The following is an 18,214-nucleotide window of genomic DNA, read 5'->3' on the forward strand; positions in this document are numbered from 1 at the left end:
GTATCATCAACCATAATCACCACATTAGATCCTCAGAACTAATCCATCTTCTAGTTGAAAGCCTGTACCTAACTTGGAGGGCATTATACTCAGGGAAATAAGCTGGATGAAGACAAATGCCACATGGTATCACTTCTATGTAGTGCCTTAAAGCTGAACTCCTAGAAACAGTAGCATGGTGGCTGCCAGGGACTGGGGGAGATTGGCCAGTTGTCTGAATCCACTCCTTGGACACTTGGCAGCTCAGCCTTCTCTGGCTCTTGACAAAGACACTCACACCTTACTTGATTATTCTGAACAAGCATTCTCTCCTCTCATTTTGAAAAGTATTTGTAATAGTGGCCGTGTGGGAAAACAAGAGAATCCAGAGAAAGGAGTTCTCTCACCGGGATTAGTAACGTAGCTCTGGGAGGTCCCCTCGCTTTGGAGGCTGGGCCTTCTGGTCTGCAAAACGAGGTTACTTGACTAGATGTTGTTGAATGTTCCTTTCAGATCTAATATGCCAAGATTCTATGAATCATAACTTCTAAAACTACCTTCTGAAAAAGTTTAAAAAATAAAGAATGAAGTTAAACATGTTTTTAAAATTATGTTTACAAGGTAACCTTTACAAAGCAGCATTTAAAAATAAATCATCTCACAACTCAAGTGCCTGATGGTGCTGCCCTTACACTGGCCAGCAAATATTTATTGTATGCCTTCTGCATGCCAGGTACATATACACTGCGTTTCCTCTCCTCGCCTGTGAAAGAACACTCAGCGCTTCTTCCAGGTAAACTTTCTGCGGGCTCCCTCTTGGCCTGGCTTCTTCCGTTCTTTGACGCGTGGATCGGCAGTCAGCAGTCCAGCTGTGGTGCAGAAAGAGAAGCCTTTATGAACCATGAAAAATGCACGCGGCCTAGCAGGAAAGCAAGCAGACCTGTAATAATTTACCAGCCTGGTATAAATCTCATGACAGCACTTTGCTCTCACTCTTTTAGGAGTGTTCCCCCATTTCGGAGACAAACACCAGCTACATTGTTTGAGTCTGTTCTTCTCCTACGAGGGCTGTGGTTCCTTATAGGTTTTTAAGCCTGTTCCACTTAAGATAAGTCTGCTCTTGTGTGGGCAGCCACTATTCATTGAGACTGTACTTACACTGCCTGCTTATTATTAAAGGTATGAAAGTTCTAAAGGAGACTCAAGGTAGAAAAGAAACAGTATCTGGTGGAGTAAGAGAAAGTGTAAGGACACTGTAGATTAAGAACATGAACATACAAACATACACATACAGTATGATTTATCAAACCCATCTGAGGAAAGAAATTTCTGGAAGCTTTCACTCTCCTAATCATCAAGAGCAATTATGATTTCTAGGCAACTGATGAGTTACTACAGCATATGCCCCGAAATAACATGCCCCCGTGGTGGCTGGAACCACAGATTTCAAGAATATCAGTGATGAGAAACCTCTTACACTGCTTTTATAAATATGTAAACAGACCATAGTTTTTCCTTGTCTTTTTTTACTCTTCAACACTTTTTACTTCCAGCACTTCTTTTCCCTGCGGACAAGGTATGGGTATCTTATTAGGAATATCCAAATGGCCATAAAGCAAGGGCAAACTTCAATCACTCATATACCCATTAAGTTTTTGAACTTACTTGTCTTTAAAGGGGCACAGAATAAATATTTTGGACAAAATGCTGACTAGACTTGTCTAAATTCTCATTTAAATTACAAGAAGAGTTTATTATGTTTCAATATGCACACTAGCAATATTGTGAAGGTCCTACAAGTTATCAGAATGACTAGACATGAATCCTACCAAATGGTGAGTTATCTATAAGCAAATGGATTTTTAAGAGACTTAAAGAATCAACCAGCCTCAGCTGCAAGTGGTGCCCACCTGCAGCATGGTGTCAGGATGGTAGCGGCTCCCATGGGAGGGCAGGGGGCTCAGAGGTGCTAAGTGACTCGCCCAGTCACAGCTGGTTAGTAGCACCCGTGGCGCTTTCTTCCCTCCAGAAACAGTTCAAAGACAGTCTTCACTACAACTCCCGTGCTTTATAATAAGTGCTTAAAGCAGTGCCCTAACAGACAAACCGATTGTATATTCTTGCAGACTCTTGTAGTCATGAAGAGATGACAGAGTCACCCAGCAAATAAGACAACATACAATTAATTTAAAGTCACATCACACTAGAAAAATGGAAATCGCCAATGTTGGAAAGCTACAATATGGACTTCATCATCACATCGAATCGTTCCAGGTTTCTGTGATAAAACAATCACTGACTGAGCTGTTACACACAACAGAGCAGCGCTGGTTAAACTGGCCAAGAGGTTAGGCTGTAAAGGGCCAAAAGAAACCTTCCTTGACGCTGGGAGGGCCTCCTTTTCTTTTTCTAATTCAAATTCACTTCACAGAAATGAAAACTGAAAAGCACTGTTACGGTTCTGAGGCATAAAAAGGGAAGCCAGCACACTGCAATGCTATGTATTTAACTGAGTATGTTCTGATTTCGCTGCGGGAACCAGCGAACACTCACAGATCGTGCAAAGACAACCCTCCCACACCCCTGCAACTCGTACCTTGTCTCATCCACTCAACCTCTTCCTCCGTGACGAAACTGCACAAGGCTCTTGCCACTGCCAAGCGAATGGCTCCAGCCTGCGACGACCGCCCGCCCCCTGAGACAGTACAGGTCGTGTCATGTTTTCCAAGCCGGTCGAGGAAGTGGAAGGGGAACATCAACTGTTCTCTAAAACACGTCACACGGAAAGGTAGTTTACTATAGAGATTTATAAACTGTTCACACTCTCAACAATTATAGAAAGCATATCAGGCATGCCAGCACTCAGACTTCACAGTGCTGCTGGTACTGGGAAGGCTCTGCGGACAGCCACGTTTCTTCTTCTTCCTCTTCTTGGAGAAAGCAATACAGACTCTCTCACTGTTGATCCAATAGCTTTTCTCTTATGAGAACCCTGTGAAGCTTGAAAATAACCTTGTAAAGAAGTCTCAAAGCTGGGAAATGCCACTATAACCAGCGGAACCTCCCTGGATTCAGTGATCAATTATCAAATGCCATTAGACTCACTAAACAAAGTGTACCATAATGTATGATGCTCATCCTGACATGGTTTCTACAGTTCCTAGAACCACATTCAACTCCTACCCAACCCCTGCCCCCTGAAACACCTATTCCTATTACTGGTTCTTGGCAGTAGTGGCAGGGTCCCACTACTGGTCTGGCACCAGGAGACACACTGCACAACCCCAGCCAGGCCTGCTCCCCTCAGCAGCCTATGCCTGCGTGGGCCCCACGGGCACCCCAGGATTAGAGAATGGAACACAGAATGTGGCCCCGGACCTTCTCTTGCTCAACCCAGCAAGTGTCTGTTGAACACCATTTATGTACCAGGTACAAGCACCACTGCCTTTGTCAAGTATGTTGATCTTGCTATTTTGCCCTAATATCTCTACTGAATATTTAAAAGCCGATTCATACTGGATTTACTTGCTTTATCTGACAGCGTAGCTTTCTAGACCCCAAATAAAATTTATTACACCACAGCGATGCTGAAAGATAGATATGGACAGGATATAAAAGTGTTATTCCTCGGGTTACACAGGCAAAATAATCACATGCAGACAGATGGAGAGAACCTTTTCTCTGAACGAGACCTTCCAAGAACACAGTAACTGGAATCTGCAATAGTGCTATTTCAACAGGGAAGTTGTTTCAACAGGAATGAAACAACAAACACAGGCCTGAAACAACATAAATCTATATTGCTTTGAATAAGGCAACCAAATAAAAAACAGGAATGTTATAAAAATAGTGCTATTTAAAGTAATAGCCATATTATCATAATAACTAAAGAAAACTTAGAGAATGATAATATAATTCCAGTATTTCACTTTTCTAGCAGGGAAAGACAGCCCAAGACAGAATCTATGGGATTATCTCACAGACGTGTGTGGGGAGGGGGGGTGTCTCTGTGTTTTCTGACATTGTTAAGTGGTTAGTGACGTAAGTGACATCACTGAGTAGCTCTAGTAACCCACTTGTTTGGGAGCTTAAACACTTACCCGTCTTAATTCCTAAAATTCTACGATTCCTTAACAAATGCTTATATAAAGAACTATAGACAAATTCAGGAAAAAACACATTCTATAATCTACTCCAGATACACTAGAGTGACTGAGCCAGGGTGGTCAAGGCATGACAGGACCACCAAGAAGGGTCTGGACAGTTGGAAAGTTGGTGCATACTAAGGAAGAAAACTTAGTTTATAGGTAGGTGTGACCGAGAACCACCAGAAGGGTCTGGACAGTTGAAAGTTGGTGCATACTAGGAAGAAACTTAGTTTTAGGTAGGTGTGACCCGAAGAATAACAGTCAAAATGGTTATATAGAGCTAACAATTTTAAACTGGACTACAAACAAATATGTAAAAAAACAGTCTTAATCTGCTCTCAGGCATCTCAGATGGAATCCTGAGTTTAAAGAATCAAATTTATTTTACTCTTTGTTATCTAATCAAAGTTATTTTGAAAAAAAAAAAAATAGGGGATCCCTGGGTGGCGCAGCGGTTTGGCGCCTGCCTTTGGCCCGGGGCGCGATCCTGGAGACCCGGGATCGAGTCCCACGTCGGGCTCCCGGTGCATGGAGCCTGCTTCTCCCTCTGCCTGTGTCTCTGCCTCTCTCTCCCTCTCTCTGTAGCTATCATAAATAAATTAAAAAAAAAAAAAAGAAAAAGAAAAAAAATAAAACAGTCTCCTTTCTATCTTCTCTGAACACAACTCCTTATGATAGCATTTGAAAAGCAAGTAACTTAGCGTACATACAAATGCATACTCTTTTTGATTCACAGTTCAGTTATCTTCCGACTGGTCAGTGGTCACCTCGCTGCTGAATCTGTAAGCTCCTGAGCTGCTCCTGCATGATGAAAGGCCTGCCCAGGGCAAGCACAGCTACCACCAATCCCTACAACCACTTTAAGATGATGAGATGGCCTGGGTGCCCATTCCCACACCAAGACTCTCCTTAGGCTTCCCATTCAGAGAGGAAGTTTCTAGATGATAGAAATAGTATCTTACATAGCTCTGATATCTTCACAATGGTCAGAACAAGACTGTGCACACAGACAGTCCTTAGTAAACACCTGATGAATTCAAACTGAAAAGTTCTAAGGATACCATTTAATTATGAGATCAAGCCATAACAAGATTTGTGGTTAAATCAGGAGTTATATCTGAAAGCAAACTAACAAGTTATTGGTCAAATGTCATTCCTCCAAGCAATTTCCAGTGCTGAAGTTCTGGGTCTCTCTCTGGCTGTTCTTAAAGGAAAGAAGAACTTCCTCTACCCATTTCCCTGTGAGAAGGATGGCAGGATTTGTCCACTGCATTTGAATGGAGTTAATTCCTTGACACAGACACACAACCAATAATATAAACATATATTTTCTGAAGTCATTTTTCAGTCCAGAAACTTGCCCATAAACAGGGTCCCCTTTACTTACATAAGCACAGGGATCAGCAGAGCTTCGGCCCCTTTTCAGCTTAAATAGCACACTACACATTCAGCAAACAGAAGGATTAAGAAGGAGGGCATAATCATGCAGAACCTGTGTTACCCATGGATCATGACAGTAACTACTAGAAAAAGAACTGTCTCTAAAAAAGGCCTGCAGATAGTGCCTCACAGAGATCGAAGATGAATGTATTCAGAGTACTTGAATTAGTAATACCTACTTATGATTAATGTCGATTTCTCCATAGGTTACAAAGTCCAAAAAATAAAACTGCCATATTTGGCACTGGGAACTAAAGCCTGATGAGCTCTTATTTTAACACATCAATGTCAGGTTTCTTTGCTTGCTCAATATGTAATCAATTTCCTCTGAGGAGGAAAATATCCAGAGTGTAAAGCAGACTTTTTCTAATATTTATGGTGGTAAGGGCCAAAGTAGGTTTTTGTTGTTCTGTGCACATCCACCTCCCAACTAGGGAAACAGAAGATGTGGTAATCTACTTTTCTTTCATTTCAGCATAGTCTGCATTTTAGAATGTAAGCTACATCTAAAATATTCAACTTCCAGTAGGCTCTGATGAAAAGAAAAGGAAGATTCAATTAATGAGGAATTCCAAAAGCTGCTTTTTCAAAATCTGGAAAACCAAAGAGATTTTAAAAAAAGAGAGATAGCTTCCTTCCAGCCAGTTTGATTTAAATGAATTATACTGGTAAAGAGAAACAATCATTCAGACATATATAATCAGAAAAATCACAAACCTTTTTAACATTAAGTATAAAGACAAAGAGCAAATGCAAAACCAGAAACTAACCTGTCTTGTGTCACTGGGAAGTAAAGAAGATAGTCAATTCCATTTACTTTTATTCTTCCACTTCCATGCCCATAAACAATTGCTTCTGCTTTTGCACTCTTTCTTTTACCTTTGTAAATATAAAATTTCTATTAGTCAAAATCTAAAGGCCAATGTTCTGAGATAGGTAAAACTACACATTAGATTCTTTCCCTAGAATGACTATGTATTATTACACTGTACGTAGGAAAGTTCTGTGAGTATTACAAGTCAAACAAGAATAAAACAGGTAAACTAAACCATAATTTGATGTAATAGAGCTTATTATGGGGTAATTCTGTTCCTCAACTCCATTTTAGGAAAACCACAATGATTTAAAATTAGTTTCAAGGCACCTCGGTGGCATAGTCAGTTGAGCGTTTGCCTTCAGTTCGGTCATGGTCCCAGGTCATGGGATCAAGCCCTGCCCCCTGTTCATGCTTGTGCTCTCTCTCTCTCCGAAATAAATAAATAAGATCTTAAAAGAAAAAAAAATTAGCTTCAATGAGCAATGACGTAATTCATATTTATTTACATTACTTTAGAAAAACAACCAATAGTGTTTTTTAATTTTTTTAAAAGATTTTATTTATTTATTCATGAGAGACAGAGAGAATCAGAGACACAGGTAGAGGGAGAAGCAGGCTCCATGCAAGGAGCCGAATGTGGGACTCAATCCCGGGACTCCAGGAACACGCCCTGGGCTGAAGGCAGGTGCTAAACTGCTGAGCCACTCAGGGATCCCTGTGTTCGTCTTTTATAATCAATAAGAATATATCTAATCATCAAGTAACTTTTAAAAATATATGAATAGTATGATAAAATTGGTAGAAATGGAAGGAATCCCCAGGAGAGGTCTCATTTGTTTGAAAACATTAGTTAAAATGCCAAAGGAAGGATTATCAATTGTTAAAGAGTTGCAGGTTTATCATTTAATAGGTCAGGCCTTAAAAGCTGCATCACAAGGAATGTCTCCATGGCTTTAAGGAAGATGTGAGGTTGAGGACTTAGAAGTTTTCACATTTCGGAGTTCCAGTATCTGACAAGCAGATTCCCTGAGCATTTTCATTTTACATAGGAAATCTTTTTTTTTTTTTTTTAAGATTTTATTTATTTTTGCATGAGAGACAATGGCGGGGGGGCAGAGACACAGGCAGAGGGAGAAGCAGGCTCCATGCAGGAAGCCCAACATGGGACTCAATCCCGAGTCTCCAGGGTTCCACCCTGGGCCGAAGGCGGCGCTAAACCACTGAGCCACCAGGGCTGCCCGGAAATCTTTATTATAAACATTTTTTGTTTCTGCCAGTTGAAAATGAAAATAAAAAGATTTAACATAAATCTGTAAAAATAAAAAGTGCTAGCAAGATGGTGTATGCACACATTCACATTTTTTCTTGGGACATGAGAAGGTTCAGATTTTTAAAACTTTCAATAAAGTCTTAAAAATCAGAAAATCCAACGTAGCAGTAGCAAAAAAAAAAAAAAAAAAAAATCAAATGAATATCAGGGAGTGAGAGCAAATAAAAATAATTGTCATTTCTCAGTTTTCCCTATATTTATCTTCTCTCCACAGAATGTCATTACCTTCGCTGGTGCTGAAGGCCATTCCTTGCTCGTCATACTGCACAGGTTCAATCAGTTGTTTTTTTGATTGAATAGTTACACTCCTACGAAATCTCTGCACAAATTCTTCTTCAGAACCGCAGTGCAGTGTCAGTAACCTTTCTAGCAGCCGAATAAACTGTGCATACTGCAGACAATAAAATAAAAATTCATTAGAAGATGCAAGTGTAATTGCATTTGCTAAATTTTTTCTATTTTTGTATACTTGATCTTTCCAATGTTGCTTTTCTTGATGAATTTTGACAGGATGACACTCCTGCACCTTCATGCTGCTTTTATAACAGCATGCAGATGCTGTACTTCCCCTGTGTATCCCTCAGTGCCCAATCTTTTCTTTTGAGAAACAAAAGGGACTTACCAAGCAAAGAAAAATCAGCTTCTCTGTATTGTCATTACAAGAAATTGAGATTTAAGTTCGTTTTTAAAAAATATTTAGATGATCTTCAAGTGTAATTTCTACTCTTTTATTAACTGGATCGAGAGGAGGTTTAAAAATAATTTCCTGTTAAGTTATGTATAGTAAAATGGGAAGAGTTTGATTTTGAGAAAATGTACCTCTTAAATTATATTTCATAATACATTTGGCAAATATATCTTTAGCTGTTCAAGCTGTGTTACTTTAATGTTTATGATTTCCTTTAAAACCGAACAATCAAGCTATTTAAAAATTCAAGAGATACTTGACTTAAAGGGCAACCTCTTGAAATAAATTATCCCTGCTACTCTGTGAGTTTTTTTTAATAGTTCTCGAACATGTGATTAGAAAGTAAACAACTTGGTATTAACCCCTTAAAATTAGACGTCAGAGTAATCATTCTAAAGTGTTTATGCAGAAGGAGACAACTAATACTCAAGATCCTTAGTTAATGTGGAGTGTGAAACCCAATTTTTGATAACCTTATTTGTGTTTTTGTCAGCCCTGAAAATCATACTCCTCTTTGTCACCTCTGACTTTATCGTGAACATCTGCCATTAATAATTTGAAATGTGGAAACATCTCCACAGTAAGTTTAAAAAAGCCTGCTTCGGTTACTCTTCTTTGTGCTGTTACAACAGAAGAGAAGGGCATTTTCTAAGTAAGGGTGACAGACTTCGCCACCTGCAGTACCTGGACTGATAACAGCTCTTTTCTTGCCCTCTGTTTACAGGCCTGTGCCCTCTGCTGTCAGTGGTTCTCTCAATTCCACCGCACACTTGACTATGAACGTATGGAGGGGTACTTACTAGTAGGGCATGGCCTTTCTGATAGGCTAGAGGTAAGGTTTAAGAAGTCTCCGCCTCCCTCATCTTGATACCAGTCAGTAGCTTCAGGATTTCTTCTGCTATCCAGTACCCCAAAGTACAGAGAACTATCATCTACACATCTACTGTCAATGTATATGACATATACGTATCGTTGTGTGTATGTATAGAAAATGTATATATTTGGTCTTCCCAGCTGCACACTTGTAAAAAAGTCTTTGGGCTATGTTTTTTTTTTTTTTTTTTTTCCATTTTGAAAACAACAACAAAAAGCAAAAAGGCAAACTTGTATTATAAAAATCAAAGCAGCCAGAAAACATAGGAAACAATGAAATGATGGGTTCAATGAAGAAGGAAAGAGATTTTTTCAGTTAGATCCAAATGCAGCAACAGAGACTTGGCAGTTAGGATATTAGAAATTAACTCCAGATCTACCGCTCACCAAATGCCTGACACCTTGTTAAGCAAATTGCAACGTTTCCAAATCATTAATTTATCCAATATGTTAAATGAGAAAAAGAGCAATTTAAGTACATGACTTAAAATCAACACGGGTGGCAAGGTACTAACAATGTTAGCCAGTGCCATGGAAGAAAAAAACCCTTCTTGGAACAATTTGTGAAATTTACACTCAAATCTTCTAGAAATAATCTAAATTTAGAACATCAACATGTTTAAAACATCAAATTTCCTCTGATAATATTGGCATATATTAGAGCATTTAGCAAAAGAACACTCCAATTAAAACCTAAAGCAGGGGGCACAAACTTTGTAGAGTATAAGACTCACCTTGGGAGCTTGTTAAAAATACGAATTCCTGGGTGACAACCAGGTCTGAATCTTAGGAAACTACATTTTCAAAGCAGTTTTCTGGCTGCATTTCAAGTGATTGTGACATGGGTGGGTCTGCTGAGTCTAAGACGAAAAATGCTGCCCTCCTAGATACTACACACGAGCAAGCCAGCGAGCAGCAAATTGCATAAAGACGACCATGTGCTCCATTCTTTTTCTACTTAACCTCCTTATACTCGTCATTATTAGCTTATAAAATTAGCTATCTGCTTTACTGAAGGAGATGAAAAATGACATCTGCCACACTTCCCTAGAACAACTGGCAGAGGACACAAGGGCACTTACATAGGAGGATCTGGAGACTAGGCATGTCACCCTCCTGACCGCAATTCGGCCCTATGGCAGAGATCAACTATAAATATGTTTTAGAAAGGAACACCTGCCTCTAAGAAACATTACTGTGACGATCCTAAATACAGCAATTGTCTGCATTCCTGTGGCACAAGGTCCCCTTAAATTTAAAAGATTAATTACTCACATCTTGATCTGACAGTTTTTCCACTAACATTTCTTCTAGTTCCTCCTTAATCAGCCATCTGCTGTCAATCAGGTCTCTGTTAAAATATCACATATATTTTCTTTTAAATTAACCATGCAATTAGAGTTCTAGCACAAAAGATCCCACATATAGTAGCGATTCTTGATTGGGAAAAAAATTTTTGTATTCTAGAGCATTAAGATTTCACCCAAATAAACTATTTTTGAGAAGTGTTATTTATTTAATTCCCTCATTCTACTTTAGAAAAGACACCCAGTGTAGCAAACGTTTTGTTGGAGAACTTAAACACATTATTGTGGAACTCATTTGATACACAAAGCTACCAGCTTTCTTAAAAATGAACACTGCGCTTATTTTTTGTTATTTACTTCAAAGGAGATGTTATGGACACAAAGTTGTTCTGTCAGTGGACTAAAGTAATAATAAAATCCAAATAAAGAGCTAGCAGTTGTTATGTATGACCTCACCAAGAGATTCTTGAAGACCTGTGTCTTCTGAGTAAGAAGCTGAGTGCATTACCAGGCCAGGCTGACAGATCTAAGCTATCACTATGTGTCCACTGGAAGTCCAAATCTTAACAATTACATGGCTTAATTATTTCTGCCATTTCAGTTAATAAGCAGCTATATAAACAAAAATTCTGAGGACATCATCTTCAAATACAAGCCATTTAATACATCAATCTGGAATGAAGTAACATAAAGATAACACCTGTAACATCTACTTCGTCCCAAACAAAAAACTCAACTGTTATTTGACCCATAACTTTAATCATCAATGCTGAAATAAGGAACACATTTCTAGGCTTTAAGTATGCCCAAAAAACACGAATGATAAGTGGCATGTTTTTCGTTCAAATTTTTCACATATTTTAATGCGAGAGAAGAACTTACTTGGTTTTAGTTTTTTCTGAAAATAGACCTTTGGCTTGCAACTGATTCTGACGTTTTTCTACTTCTAGTAGCTTTCCATATGCTTCCTGTGGCAAATAAAATACACACGCTAAAATAAGAGCTATGGCACATTATGACTTCTACTTCCTATTTTCCCTGTGAGCATCCCACATTTCAGAAGGGACCTCCTTACAGAATCTAGCTGCACACCAAATAATACTGAAAATAGTTTTAAATTGTACTACTTCTCACTCAAACAAAAGGATGGTAGAGAGATGCCTGTGTGGCTCAGCGGTTGAGTGTCTGCCTTTGGCTCAGGGTGTGATCCCGGGGTCCAGGGATCAAGTCCTGCATCCGGCTCCGTGCATGGAGCCTGCTTCTCTCCCTCTGCCTGTGTCTCGACCTCTCTTTCTCTGTGTCTCTCATGAATAAATAAATAAAATCTTAAAAAAAAAAAGGATGATAGAGTAATTTCAATGAGAATTTAGTATATGTTAATGGTACAGGTTAACTGATTTTTAAATAACTCTGTAAGAAATTTACTCTATAATGAACTCTACAAAAACACTCCAGTGAGGTTGGTAAAAACAAAAGAAAGCTATGAACTATTTTCCTTTAAGTTCCATAAACAGGACCAAAAATTTTCCTGTCGTAATTCATATAGCAATATATACTTTAAATTTAGGGAATTAACCAGCAAAGTTATGTTCCTCACACCATATTAGTCTATATCTTAAAAAGTTTTCTATTATATTTATTTTTTATTATTTGATTTCTTCCCATTAATTTACTTTCTAACAAAGTCTGTAAATGTATGCCACTTGTTAAATTGTAACATTAACAGGGGGGAAAACTGCCATTTTGTTAGAACTTGTAAAAAGCAATAATCTGGCAATGAAGAGTATCAATAAAATACGTTTTGCAGGAAATGAAATTACAAAAGTAGAATCATGCAAATTGTCTCCCAGTTTTTTGACTGAGCAAATTTTAATTGAGGACTCACATCCAGTACGTATGAATTAACTTATAATTTAACATAATCTACCATACTGGTACCTAATGAGTAGACATTTTCAAAGGATGAACCAGAGATGATATAAATAACATTTTTTCTTGCTGATCATGCCACCTTCCCATCTCATTAGCTGCTGTCAGATAATGAAGACACAACTTGTTACTGTAGCCATGTCCCTCCATATCTCAAACATTCTTAATAATTTCAAATTTCTGAGGGGCAACTTCTTGTGGGCTTTGATTAAACTACCATATATATCACAGGGTCTATGACAATAGTTTGTTCTAAGAAAAGGTGAAGTGTCCCTTTGCACCAGTCTCTGTATGCACCGGTATGTATACATTAACAGCATGCATAAGTATCTCAAAGTGAAACCATTACCAGTTCAGTAACTGTAAAGGGAAGTTTCCAGGCAGTGGCGGCGGCAGCAGCAGCAGTAGCATAGAAGTGTAGAACTGGTTTGAAATGTAATTTCTCAGGCCCCAAACCAGACTTTCAGATGAGGAACCTTTGGGGTGGGGTGGGGGGGCAGTGATCTGTTTTAATGATGACCCCAAGTGACATACACTAAAGTTTGGATCTAAACATCGGAAGTAGGGCAATCCCTGGGTGGCTCAGAGGTTTAGCGCCTGCCTTTGGCTCAGGGCATGATCCTGGAGTCCCGGGATCAAGTCCCACATCAGGCTCCCTGTGCGGATCCTGCTTCTCCCTCTGCCTGTGTCTCTGCCCCCGCCCCCCTCTCTCCCCCCCCGTCTTAAATGAATGAATGAATGAATGAATAAATAAATAAATAAATTACAAAAAAAAATAAACATCAGCAGTACCAAGAATCTAGTTCAACATAATATAGCAAAGGGAAAAATTCAGTTAATTCTATTCTAGTGTCCATATTAAGTGTAACAATCTCTATAACGATATTCCAAGTACATCCATTGCCTGTAGAAAACTACCAACTGTCTACCCAAAGAAAACAAACATGAATGTGAACCATCCACATGTGGTATGTATATCTGCTACTCAACTTAAAATTTTACAATTTATCTCCCAAGAATTGGCAAGCCTCATTTGACTTTTAACTCATTTTAAAAGGCTAAGTAAGACACTGGATTGTGACTCCAACTGAATACCATATCAGAACAATTTCTGTGTCTGTTTCTAGAAAGCAATTCTCAAATGCTCTGAACAGGTAAAATAAAGGAAGAAATAACAATCCACAAGACGAATCCTGCCCTACTTGTACGAAGCAGACTGACACAGCACAAGTGGCATCTCTCTTGCACCTGGCACCAAGCTGTCAGCACAGACCTCAACCACATTGCTATACCTTGGGGCTCTGGTGAAGGAATAGCACCAGTCTCTCTGTTCTGCTCCAGACCCTGGACTTCTGAGGGTACGTAAATCAGAGATGTCGTATCTTTCAAATCCAGCTAAAAAAAATATGAATCTAAGAGAACACCACCAGCAGTAATAAGATGCCTTCCCCAGCTTGTAAGGCTGTTATTTTCTGGAATAACTATGGCCAAGTAGAAAATAATAGTAATAACAGACCTGCCTCATAGTCCATTTTAGTCCATGTGTGGACTACTAAAGTCATCATCATTTTCCAGTGACTCTGGACAGACTTTTAAGTCCATACACTTCTTCACACATTTTTTTTTTAAATCATGCTATTACCTTCCATGGTTATATTTAGCTCCATAATCATTTTTAAACAGTGGAAGTGAAATAATCAGGAAAAAATGTGTACCATGAAAAACCCAACCATGAATAGTACATGTCAAATTTTAAACATGGTCAATTCTATTCATTTACAGCAGATGCTTACGCTTTCTTTGGTGGTTGTAATCCATCGAATTACATAATTCTCATTAAGATACCCTAACCATTTCTTTAAATAGGAAAACGTGTCAAGTATTTAGCACAGTACCTGACCTATAGTAATGGTCAAGAAATGACAGCAGGGGGGAGATATGGCTTTCAAGAGTCTAACAATTGAAACAATTTTACTGATGTACCGTTTCTACTTATTCTTTCTCTTTTATATAATAAAACCACTCTGGAGATTCTATCTTGGTTAGTTAAGGACAACAGTTCTCTAGAAAGTAGATTCTATAGCTTCAGCTCCTTGAAGGGATGTGTACTAACCTGCATCAAAAAAATCCCTGAGGGTATAAATTATGCCAGGAACTGTCAACATCACAGATTATCACTGGTAGCTTCTGGTATATTGTTAAGTTTCCACTTAATTTTTAAAGGACACTAGAGAATTAGTGTGACCCCACCTACACTAAGTTTATATACTGTATTTAATAGTATAATTTTCAAATATGACAGGAATAACCCAGATGTGAAATGCTGAATCATTAATCACAGCTATGATTAATATTTCATAAAATCAAAGCAAGCCTATCCACCCCTCATGTCATCAGATTTCCATAATGTATGAGTCAAATTTAGAAGGTGCCTAATTTGAAAATACCAGATGCTCAGGTTGCAGAAAAGGGATGCTTAAACTAAACCCTTCCAAGAGCATGAGCAATATGATTTTTGGTATCTTTCTAAAATCTGTTTTGGCTATATTAATCATGCAAAAATTCCAATTTTAGGAAGGGGAAACAACATTTCTTATGGGGGTGGTACAGGAAAAGTCAACTATATTTTGATACTCAAAACATACAATAATAAACGAATAGTAATTATCATCTTAGATACTAGTTAAATAACAGAAAACTAACAGACTTAAAATATGTATTTGTCAAAAAAAAAATCACAGAAAATCAGATTTCCTAAGTAGCAATCTTCTCAATTGTTTGGCTATTGGCATATACAATGAAATAAAATGAAATAAACATAATGTATGATTTACTTATCATGGTTATTGTTATTTATCTAATGTTTCAAGAGACATACTGCTATCACAGACCCTTGCTATCACTTAGTGAAAACAATATGCTATATATATAGTCTTAAAAGAGCATGCAAAGATTTGTCAGTACCGCTCTGTACCTTTTTAAAAATCAGCATTTTGCAGTTTTAAAGGAGTTATTTCATAATACCTCATTGTGAGAAGGGTTACTATTTAAAATTTCATTTTTAAAGATAAAGGCACTAAACTGAAAGTTTTCAATATTCACTACAATGTTACAAAGACAATGCAAACTACATTAGGATTTTGCGGCACTAAGTCCCCAGGACTTTTGCTTACTGGAGTCTGGAATCTTCACATAGTCAAGATGCTTCTGGGGTTGGTGTTCTCATGCTTTATGAACACAGAAGGTTACTTAAGTCATTTAAAACAAACCAGAGAATTTCTAAATAAGCCAGCCTTCTTTCAAAAGGCAAATGAATGCTGTTTACGTGTAAATTATCAGGATTAGAATTAACTTGGGTTTTCTTTCAAATTTTAACTTTTCTTTTCACTTCAGCAGTATAGTTTAAATAATATATAATGATCTACTTATTTAATTTCAAACTTCTTTGGGTACAGATTTCATCTGTGGCCATGTAATTCCTTCAATTTACAGAAATACTTTGAAAATATTCCATTGTTTACTGTAAAACGAGTCCTAAAAATGAGGCTTTTATATGATAATCACGGATGCAGTAAAAACTGCATCTATAAAGAGATGCACAACCATATCATAGAAATTGGGGTGAGGGAGTTTGTGTAAAATTTCAGCAAATGCCTATGGTATCTGAAAACTGATTTTTTCAATGTCTGTACAGCCTTTTACAAGCATTAGTCTCATGGAAGATTAAAAGGTGCCCTGGAGGGGCACTTGGGTACCTCAGTGGTTGAGTGTCTGCCTTTGGCTCAGGTCGTGATCCAGAGGTCCAGGAACTGAGTCCCGCATCAGGCTCCTGCTTCTCCTTCTGCTTATGAATCTGCCTTTCTCTGTGTCTCTCATGAATAAATAAATACAGTCTTAAAGAAATTAATAAAATAAAAGGTGCCCTGGGTACAAAGGGTTCTGTGACTGGATGTAGTAGGTTACTGCAACAGGCTTCTTTACTGCTGGACTTTATCATGCTATCACATAGCTCCTAGGACATGTTTTCATAGGACACAATGTGTGGCACTGCCAGCTCACTTTGTGGCAGAACCTTTTTCATGAAAAGTATTTTATAACCTGTGTTTCTTAGCAAACACTTTGGGAAAGGCTGCAGGGGACATGACTGGACTTCACGAATCATAGTTTACAAAGGGTTCCCACTTTAGAGTCAAACTATCACCTCTTGTAATGAACTTTAATCTTCAATTCGCTTTTAGTGAATGAATTTCAAAATTTTCAAAAACATGTATATAACGAGTAAACCTGAATTAACGTTTTTCCTACAATTAAAGGCCCTGCCCATACTCAACCATGACTGGCCAGGTTGTAAATGTCTTGCTCATGGGTATAGCCTGCTTCATCACCAGCATAGCCAGCTTGGACAGGCTCCGGATGTGGACAAGGGGTATCCCCCCCAATCAAGCTGGCAGGCCCTAAGGGCAGACAGACCACCCCTCAGGCCTGTCCCTTGACTGCACACACACAGTTTTCTCCCTCATCTAGACCAAGGCTATTCACAGCTCACTTGTGCCATGGCATAGCATTTTCTTTTCTGCACATACACATATTATCCTCTTTAAAAATTCTTTCCATTCCTTTACACTTTGGCTCAGTTGTTTCAAGAAACTTCTCTTCTTCTGCCTCTGCTTCCTCCTTCTGCTCCTGAAATCCTAAACTGAAACTCTAAATCATGCCTGAAAAGTATACAAGTTCTACTTGTCACATGGCTCTTAAGGAAATGGACAGCCATCCATTTTGGATGAGAAAAGACAGATGAGCCAGTACCATCAAAATTGGGAGCTCCCTTTCAGTACTCAACGATCCGATCCTTCGAGAAACTCCTTAAGTCTCTTATTTCTCCTTAAACTACTTTTTAATGTTTAAGACATTCCTTGTTTACACTATCCTATACTTTTTACATTATGTATGTATACCATATTCACTCACTACAGTGTAAAATAAGTGGATTTTCTGACTTTCCCAAAAACCTGAAGACATACATTGTATCCATGGGAAAAAGGGAGTTCCAAGGAAGGTGGTAACAACCTTTGGAAAGTAACACATTTACAAAGTCTGAGACAACATGGATCAGCACGTTTCTTCCACTTTAGGCTTTTCTATCATGCTTCACCTCTGGGCAGGAACAATAAATTGCTTCTTTCTTCTTGTCCTCATCTCCCCTGAAATGCTTCTCCACAAAGACCGGATGGGCTGATGATAGGCCAACTGGAACCAGTGTTCACTAAAGCACTGTATGTTATCCTTAACTGCAAGCCACATCAGGACTCTCTTGTATTAGTTTCTGTGAGGTAATATATAAGCTAATTATACAAACAGTGACCAAATACTAAAAAGAGGAATTGGCATTATTACAGAAGAGAAGAAGGTTAATTGATGTCAGAAAGGTCTCTTGGGCAAAACTGCACACATGCTGTAGATCTGTGAGTTGTTTGTCAAAAAGCTTGGCTCATGACTGCCATGCTTCACACAATTACAGGTGGCCAATGATAAAAACCTAGTTTGGCTTAGGGTCTTTTTACCCCTTCACATGGTAAGAAACGGTAACAACAAACATATATTTCTAAGCATTTGAGGCCTGCCACAGTCTTTGGGGGCTGACTCCTTGCTGCAGTGGGATAGTAGGAGGGGGCGATCACCCTCCCACAGAACAGAAGGGTATCC

The 18,214-nt window shown here is 38.5% G+C and overlaps 1 protein-coding gene across 1 annotated transcript in view; it reads right to left on the bottom strand.

The window, feature by feature from the left end:
* Nucleotides 1-653: 653 nt before the first annotated feature.
* MRPS9 (mitochondrial ribosomal protein S9) overlaps nt 654-18,214 on the bottom strand; it is a 63,247-nt gene continuing 45,686 nt past the window's right edge. Inside the window, exons 6-11 of the mRNA XM_055328959.1 lie at nt 11,465-11,550; nt 10,551-10,626; nt 7,940-8,105; nt 6,338-6,446; nt 2,576-2,745; nt 654-848 (exon numbers count right to left, since the gene is read on the bottom strand). Of these exons, the coding sequence (XP_055184934.1) occupies nt 757-848; nt 2,576-2,745; nt 6,338-6,446; nt 7,940-8,105; nt 10,551-10,626; nt 11,465-11,550 (699 nt within the window). The 3' untranslated portion in view covers nt 654-756. The remainder of the gene's footprint in view (nt 849-2,575; nt 2,746-6,337; nt 6,447-7,939; nt 8,106-10,550; nt 10,627-11,464; nt 11,551-18,214) is intronic.

Source organism: Nyctereutes procyonoides, unplaced genomic scaffold, assembly GCF_905146905.1.
Source record: "Nyctereutes procyonoides isolate TBG_1078 unplaced genomic scaffold, NYPRO_anot_genome, whole genome shotgun sequence".
NCBI lineage: Eukaryota > Metazoa > Chordata > Mammalia > Carnivora > Canidae > Nyctereutes > Nyctereutes procyonoides.